The 8,423-nt window shown below is 64.0% G+C and overlaps 1 protein-coding gene across 4 annotated transcripts in view; it reads right to left on the reverse strand.

Annotated features, from left to right (window-relative positions):
• NOTCH1 (notch receptor 1) overlaps positions 1-6,517 on the reverse strand; it is a 43,701-nt gene extending 37,184 nt beyond the window's left edge. For all 4 annotated transcript variants that reach the window (XM_021691088.1, XM_021691085.1, XM_021691087.1 and 1 more), the window contains exons 1-2: positions 6,220-6,517; positions 4,441-4,522 (exon numbers count right to left, since the gene is read on the reverse strand). In XM_021691088.1, the coding sequence (XP_021546763.1) occupies positions 4,441-4,522; positions 6,220-6,280 (143 nt within the window). In that variant the 5' untranslated portion in view covers positions 6,281-6,517. The remainder of the gene's footprint in view (positions 1-4,440; positions 4,523-6,219) is intronic.
• Positions 6,518-8,423: the final 1,906 nt, after the last annotated feature.

Raw genomic sequence — 8,423 nt, forward strand, 5'->3', positions numbered from 1 at the left:
CCCCCCCCCCCCCCCCCCCCCCCCGGCCTCAGTTTTTCCCACCTGAAAACTGGCTTTGGAAAAAAAAAAGACAAGCAGAGCTGGCCGCCACCTGAAGGGGGTGTAAGCCCGCCAAGAAACGCGTCTGCCAGGGTTTTATGGGGCTGTCTGCGCGTGGAGTTATTACTGGTACGTTGTTGAGGAAAGCAATCTAGGTGCTCAATCAGCTCTGCAAAGCCACATCCTTTCACTATTTATAGACAAGACATGAAACAGGAAAGGTGCCCTCCCCACTCCGGGAGGGTGCAACCCCTCAGCCCGGCAGGCCCCGGGGGCCCCCACCTGCCAGCACAGCCCCGGCCACCCATCGAAGGCACGGCGAGCACGGAGGGGGCTGGCGCTGGCTCCCGTGGGGTCCCGCGGGCCCCTCCCCGGCCACCAGGTATAGGGGGTCCCAACACCCACGCCACACCCCCCGCCATCCTGTTGAAGAGCTTCTCCTCCGTCAACTGTTGGCCCTGACCCACCCTCTTCCTGCCAAGGGCACAGTTTCCTTTCTCTTTTTAAAAAAAGTATGTATTTCTTTGCAACGGGAAAAATGTTAGCTTCTGTGCAGAGGCAGGGCCTGGCCCCAGGAGGCGCCTTCCTTCAAAGAAGGCGTGTGCCTTGACGTCTCCGCACAGAGCAGGTGAGCCCGGGAGACAGTCTGGCTCACGCTGGGTGTCTAACACGTGTGTTTCCAACCTGGTCCCGGGGCCCAGGCGCCACATAAACAGAGGAAGCCCCACAGCAGCCTGGAGAGTTAGGCTGGCCCTCCCCCAGCCTCGCCCAAGACTCCCAGGTGACTCAGTGGAAACAGCCAAACAGGTGACAGGAGCCGAAGGAGCGGTCCCTCTGAAGCCCAGGGCCGAGTCACTTCTCCCGCCCGAGCCTCCCGACCTCCCCTCGTAAAGGGAAGTTGTCCTTCGGGCCCTGCTTCCTCGGAGAGCGGCCAGGGAGGGCTTGGGGTGGCGCGGGCAAGACCGGACAGCGGGCAGGAACACAGGCTTTGGAGAGAGAGGGGCAGGGCCAGGTGCCACTCTGCACTCCGCCATCCTGGCAGATCACACCCCCATGCCCGGCCCACATGGTGTCACAGGCTTGCAAGGAGCCATGTCAGCCCCGGGTCAGGCTGCCCCGCCCACCGAGCTCACCTCCACCTGACACGTCACACCCACCCACGTGTTCTTGCCAAGAAAGTCACCTCGTCACCCCCACCAGGGCCAGGGCGCCCTGAGCCCGTAGCCAGTGCCTCAGGCAGAACCCAGCACACAGCAGGTGCTCAAAAGCATCTTTGGGAAAAAGCAAAGAGGACTGGGGATCAGAGGCACGGGCGGTGATAGAACCCTCAGAGTCGGTGAGCCCCTCCCCAGGCAGCACCTTCTGAGTTCTCCAAATTAACTCATCAGCCAACTAAACATCCGAGAATGAGGATCCTGAAACCAGCCCTGTCAGCTCAAAAGGAGAAGGCAGGCAGGGAACCGGACACTCGGCCGGTGCCTGAAGCATGAGGCTCTTATGCAATCCTCGCACCATGAAGAGATCAATCGTGGGTCAGCTGCACGTTACAGACGGGGAGTCGGAGTTCAGGTGACCCAGCGACCCGGGGTCACAGAGCTAGGGGGTGGCGGAGCCAGGCCTCAAACACCGAATGGTCCCGGGCTAAAGCCCACCACCTGCCAGCCAGCTGGACTTCCCTCCCAGGTGCCCTGAGCACGATGGCTCACCCCGCCTCTGGGATGACCTGGGAGAGGCCCTGGGCGGGGGGCAGGGGGGGATGGACCTTCTGGTAGGCAGGGGGAATACCTTAGCAATCCTGGGGCCTCAGCTCCCCGCCCAGGCCGGGGCAGCCCCCATAAGCCTTTCAGACTGAGAATGCACGCCCACCCAAACGGACAACAGTCCCCTCAGGCCTTCTCCCTCCCCCAAACAAAAGAGGGGGAGCCCATGTGAGTATCCCCCCTCTGCACTGACCGCCCTGAGCCTGCCTGCAGGGCACCGCACAGAGCAGCCGTCCAGAAACGGCACTCTGCCCACAGGGACAGCCCACCATGCCTCAGCTACTCGGTGATATCCTGGGAAGGCTTTCACACCAACAGAAACCTCTTTTTCCGACCCTGAGCCCTGCAGCCACCTGACTCGCGGCCTCTGGGGAAGGTTCCTTCTCTTTGGGGTGGAAACATATGATTCACCAGGTACTAATGTGCCTGGAACCGGAACACCACCGTTTCCCACGCCCTATCCATAGGAGAGCCAGCAAACCGATCCAGAAAGTCAAAGAACTTTCCGAGAGAGTCCAGGATGGATGCTACAGAGTTGGAATTCATACCGAGGTTGGCACCAGAGGCCTCCACCCTCACACCTTTGAGGAAAGAAGGTGCCTTCCCCACTCGGCCTCCCATACTAGCAGACTTTCCGGGGCCTGAAGGGAACAGAAGGTCCCCGCAGAAGGCACAGGGCCCAGGATCAGAGGGAGCCAGGGCCCCTCACAGGAGTGGCCACGACGTCCCCAAGCTGCACCCCGAGTCCAGACCCATCCTTTTCCACAGCTGGGCCTGGCTGGCACCCCAACCCTGCTCCCCAGTCTCCAACACGGTGTGACCCAGAGGTAGGGCCTCTGAGGACGGTGCTTCCGTTCCGTCTTCCAAGTGGATCTGCGGGGTGTGCACAATGGGGTCTCTGTGGGCCGAGCTCGGCTGAGTGCCAGGCCAGACTAAGGCAGGCTTCCCGCCAAGGAGGAGGGGGGCCCCAGGCCCCAGGGAGAAGACAAGGCCGGCGCCCGGCCCTGAGCAGTGGCCGGGCTTGGGCTGGCAGGGCTCTAGGATTGAGGGGTGGGAGAGTATGCTGCACTATCACTCTGTCCCCTTGAAGTGTCTCACCCCAATGCCAAGGAGGGGGATGCAGTAGCCTGCACCCCAAGGCATCCCCCTCGTGGCCCAGGCTCCAGCCCAGGGAGACCCCAGTGGCCCCTGGGCCGGGCTGTCCCTGCTCCTTGGTGGCACTGATAAAAGACTGCTCCCACCTTCCCCAGCACCGCACCCCTCCTGCCTTCCCAAAGCCCTCTGCAGAAGTGCAGGGACCCCCCCACACACACCCCATGGGTGAGCGCGCAGCCAGAGCAGGCCCAGGGCTGGCGGGAAGGGAGTCGTGCATTCTGGGAAGCCACGCATAATTAATCACACGGCATTAATCCGCCTCTCGACAATAGCCGCTGCGCTTCCCCTGAATCCCAGCTGTCGGTCTCTGAATGAAAGGAAACAAGATTTAGGGCATCAAGCGTCGGTGCGGCTTCTGCAGGAAAAGAAAAAGGCCCCAAAAAAGCAAAAAAAAAAAAAAAAAAAAGTAGTGTGCATTCATTAGCATCTGACAAAGACACAATCCTCTTTGTCTATTAAACTGCTCACAGACCTGCTTAATTGGCTTCAGTTTGGGGGGGATGGGGGCAGTGCAAGGGGGGACTGCTTGCCCACGGGCCAAGGGTTGTCAAGGGAAGGGGCCCTCGGCAGTGGGAATGCAGCACGCCAAGGAGGACGGAGGACCCAGGACCGGCCGGGGAGCTTCCCCCCGGGGGAGGAGGGGCCCTTCCTCCAGCCACCAAGCACCTCCTTGTGTTCCCATCGGACGAAGTCGAGCTGAAGGGCACCAGTGCAACAAAACTTCTCTGAGGCTGGTGTGCACGGGCAGGCAGGGCGCGTGCTGTACCAGGACTCCCTGCTGGAGTCCGGCAGGCTGCAGCGCGCACCCCCACAACACACACACTCCTGCCCCAGCTGCGGGACGGAGGCCCAGCCGGTGATGGGCTGGTTGGTGGGCCAGACGGTGGGGGGTTGGAGCTATAGATGGCAAGACCGAAACCCAGCTCCAGGAGGTACCACCCACCCTCAACCTGGGAGATGGGCTCCTGATGATGACGATGAGTTCCCCAACCTCACCTGAGGTCAGAGGGGGTTTGCTGGGGAAGGCCGAGGGCCTGGAGGGGCGGGTCGGACTCTGAAAGAGCCCATTTCTGGCTGAGAGGCCCTTCCTGGAGGAGGCACTCCCGTAGGCAGGGTGGTGGGGGCCGGGCCTCTCTAAAGGTCCACAGCCTCCCCTGGTGGGCAACTTGTTTCTCAGGGACTTTAGGAGGAAATGGGGTACCAGGAATTCCCACCTAGTACCCCAGGAGTCCAAGGTGGCCCACAAAGGTGTGCTCGAACCTCCAGTGGCCAGACCAGCTCCACACGCAACATAATTGCTGGTGATTAAGTAATTGCCAGACTTTGTCCAATAAAAGTAGCACGTGACCGCGCCCAGCCTTCTGGGCCATCTCCAGAAGACAATGGCCTAGTGTTCTGTCCCTGCTGGCCCCTGATGCAGAAGGCAGGGGCTCTGCTCCTGACAAAAGCAACAGGTCCCCACAGGGGCGCAGGGGTGCGTACTCACACACAGGCTTCGGTGCCGTTGGGGAACACTTCACACTTCCCGCCATTCAAGCAGCTCTCACTGGGCTGGGAACATCGCAGGCCTGGGGAGGGGCAAGACGAGAGGTCAGCCTGGGTGGCAGGAGGGCCCTCAGGACAGGGAAGGGCCCACTCCAAGGGGTACAGCTACCCCTCTACCTAGAAGGCTCTGCCTCATCATGGGTTTGCTGGGGGCAGGGGACCTCAGGAACCCTCCCAAATGTGAACCCCAAGGGGCTTCAACACTCTGCCCAGAGTTTTGTAGTCAGAAATGGGGGGGAAGGGCAACAGGTTGGCTGGGTGGCAGGCGGGCAGGTCACGCTCAAAGTGGATAGGGTGTCCTAAAATGCCATCTGGACAACAATGAAGAAGATCTGACATGACCCTGGGCCACTCTCCCAAATTCTGCACCCCCGACCCATCTTCAACGGGTCTTCAACGGGGAGCCCATCGGGGCTGGGGCCCCTATCCAGCCACCAACGTTGTCTTGCTGTTCAAACGTGTTCTGTGAGGGGGCGGTGCTGAGGGGTGGGGTGGCCACACTGGCCCACCCCCCCCCAGCTCGTGGGAAAAGGCGACAGCTGCAAGGCTCAAGGCCCCGCCCGCCAACAAAGCGCCAGCCCCGGAATCAGAGCAGCCCATTGTCACCAGGGCCGCCTCCTGGGGCACGGGGGCTGCACCTCGGGGACCTGGCCCAGCCTCCAGGACACCCAATACCTGCTCCTGCAGGCGGGCATCTTCAGCTACACCCAGGGAAGGGGGAGGAAGATACCCCGGTTGGAAGGAATTAGGCCCCATTCCCAAGAAGGGATTCATCCAGTCGCTTCCTCCCCATTTTACCAGCGCTGTGTAAATTAAGCCCCTCATGGGGGCGGGGACGGGGTGTGACTTGGAACCCCACCTTCTGGAAGTGGGGAGCTAATTCTCCCCTCCAACTTCTAGGGGAAGAGAGGAATTAATCACCACTGGATTCCTCGATGTGAAATGGAGAGAGACAGCGTTCCTTCTCCCTGTCCCTCTTCACCCTTGCAAGATTCCAAACTTGAACTCGGCAAAGTGAAAGTCCCGCTAGTCACGGCTGTGTGCCCCGCACACCCGCACCACCCCCGCCCCCACCAAGCCAAACGGTCTGTGAGCCGGGACGGGGGCGGCGATCAGGCGTGGGAAGGAGACCCCTCCGTCGGCGCCCCTCGCCCGGCCCTTCGCCAACTCTCCTGAATGGGGAGAAGGCCGGTCCGCCTGGTGCCCCACTGCCCACCACGCCCGCCCGGCAGCCTGGCCGCGCCGCACAGCTCAGTAAAGGCAACACGACGCCCCGGACCCCACACTCCGCGCCCCAACATCCGCCCCCGGCGCGGGCCAGAGGCGAGGAAAAAGATAAATGGCCCCCAAAGCAACAGGAAACCAAAACCGACTCGATTCAAATCGAAAAGTAGTAGGCAGCTCGCCCGCCTGCCCCGGCGGCAAGCCCCACGCGTGGCTGACGATGGCGAGCCCAGGGCTGGGCCTCCGGGGGCCCCGGGGGGGCGCCTAGCGCCTCACGCCCGGCTTCAAACCCGGCCCCGGGCGCGGGCGGCGCGAGTCCATCCCGGTTGGTCAGGCGGTGCGGGGGAGGGTCGCTCACCTCCCCGAGCCCCGGGTCGCCCGGGCCCCCCCTCCCCACCCTGGCCGCCCGCTCCCAGCCGCCCGGGGCGCGCGCGCAGGGCGCCACCAAAGTTTCCGAAGGGCGCGGAAAGTTGCGGGCTCGCGGGCGGGCGCCTACCTCGTGCGGCGAGCGCGGGCAGCAGCGCCAGGCAGAGCAGGGGCGCCAGGAGCGGCGGCATGCCTACCCCGCCGGCTGCCCGCTGCGCCCGGTGGCGGCCTCCTGCGCCGGGACGGCAGGGCTCCGGCGCACAGGGGCGCGCCGGACGGTCCCACGAGCGGTGGCGGCGGCCCGCGGCTGCTCCCTGCTTCTTGGCGGGCGGGCGGCGCTGGACCCTCGCGGCCTCGGGGCCCGGTTCCGCGCCCCGGTTCGTTCCTCCGCTGCGCTCGCGCCCGCGCCCCGCGCCCCTGCGCTCCCTCCCGCGGCCGAGGCACTAGTGAGGCGCAGACCGCCGTGCGCTCCGCCCCCGCCCGCCGGCCCCGCCCCTCGGGCCCGCCCCGCCGATCCCTCCGCACCCCTCGCCTTCCCTGGCCTCGCCCCTGCGCGCACCGCGACCGCCCTGCGTCGCCTCGGCCTGGACGCGCATCCGGAGGCCGGGTCCTTCGGGGTTGGGGGCCGCGGCGGGGCGAAGGGGCGTCGGGGGCCGGCCCTAGGGACTACTTCTTGTTCGAAAGTTTTCAGCGGCAAAAAGTTTGGTTCGGGACTGCGGAAGGATCCGGCGCTGACTGTCGCCTTTCTCGGCGACAATTGGCAAAGATTTGCATCTCAATAGCGGAGGAGGCGCGGGCGGAGTGGGGACTGGGGAGCCTGAGGGATCCGTGCGAGGTGGGGAGCTGGACCCGTGGAGGTGGGGAGGGGCGGCCGAGGCCGTTTAGGGGTCCCCGGGCCCGGGGCGGGAGCTCAGGGAGAAGTCGTACCCTCAACAGCCGTAGGTAAGCCCTGAACCAGCGGCTGTACTCCGCGGAGCCCTGAGGTCTCAGTTGTAAGCTTCCTGGAGACCGCACAGACACCCTGGCTCTGACGGCCCGGCACTTGACCCCGAGGGATGGCGGCGCCAAAGCTACGGTTTCTGGAAAGAGGGCCCTTGTTGCCCCAATGAAACAACCTGGGGCCAACGCCTGGCCACACGGGTTGCGCTGCCACTCCCCCAAGAGGGACCCGCCCCTAGACGCTCCTTGGTCACTGTCCGGCCCCTTTTCTGGCGCCTCCAGCCTCAGATGCCCCGCAAAGCCCATGAGTCCCGCAGGCCCGCTGCTAGCGCCCATGCCGCCCTGGGCTCCCCCCACGTGTTCCTTCCGCATGATTTATTTCTCCGCCGCGATGCCAGATTTGGGCGTCCTGTGCCAAGCCAGGTTAAGCGCTGGACGTTCAGAATGCCTGCCATAGTCCCCACTGAAACCAAAGTTCATGGCCCGGCACTGGGGACAGACATCCCTATCCCAACGCAGGGTGGTCAGCCCCAGGGGAGGAGGTACAACCACCCAGCCCTGCATCCTGGCGGGCTTCTGGAGTAGGTGATGGCAGAAGGGAGCCTTAAAGGCTGAGAGGGACCTAGCTGGGTGAAGGACCCTGGGGAAGGATCCTGGGGAGCGAGGGGAAGGAGCACCTGCAGGACTGCAGAACCTGGAGGCTGGCAGCCAAGCAGCCCTTGCAGGGAGCCTTGCGAGCTAGGCAGAGTGGGCTGGTGGTGGGCAGATTGCACACCTGACTCCTGCCCACTCCTCGTAGCACACCTGTCGTGGGTCACTCGTGGCAGCTGGGATGCTGTGAGGGACAGCCAGTCCAGGCCAAGGCAGCTGCCTGCCTCCTCCCAGAAGCTGGCTGCCCTTCCCAGAACCTGGGGTAACTTCTCTCGGGGCCAGTGCCCGGGAGCTGAGGCGCCTGGAGGCAGCAGAGATGTTTATATAAGGGCAGCCCAGCAGCCTGGAGGAGCGGATTGTCCGTACAAGGAAGAGGGTGGCTGCAAAGTCCCTCCCTGTCCCCCCTCCTCAGCTCACGGACTTAGGGCTCTGCCCACCACATCCCCCTCTACTCTTGGGGAAGGACTGAAGGCCTCAGGAACCACTCCCTCCCCCAGGAGCCACCACTGCCTGTGTGCCCTCCATTGGGGCCCTGCATTCTGCCAATAGGCTTTGGGCCAAATTTCAGCCCTGGCTTGGGAGCAGGTTTTCACCCTCCTGCCTTGGAGCAGCTCTGGAAGGAGGGGAGGAGGGAGCACTGGAAGGAGGAGCGGAGGGGGGGGCTCTGGAGGGAGGAGGGGAGAAGGGAGCTCTGGAGGAAAGAGGGGAGGAGGGAGCACTAGAGGGAGGAGGGGAGGAGGGAGC

The sequence above is a fragment of the Neomonachus schauinslandi genome, chromosome 13 (assembly GCF_002201575.2).
Source record: "Neomonachus schauinslandi chromosome 13, ASM220157v2, whole genome shotgun sequence".
Classification (NCBI taxonomy): Eukaryota; Metazoa; Chordata; class Mammalia; order Carnivora; family Phocidae; genus Neomonachus; species Neomonachus schauinslandi.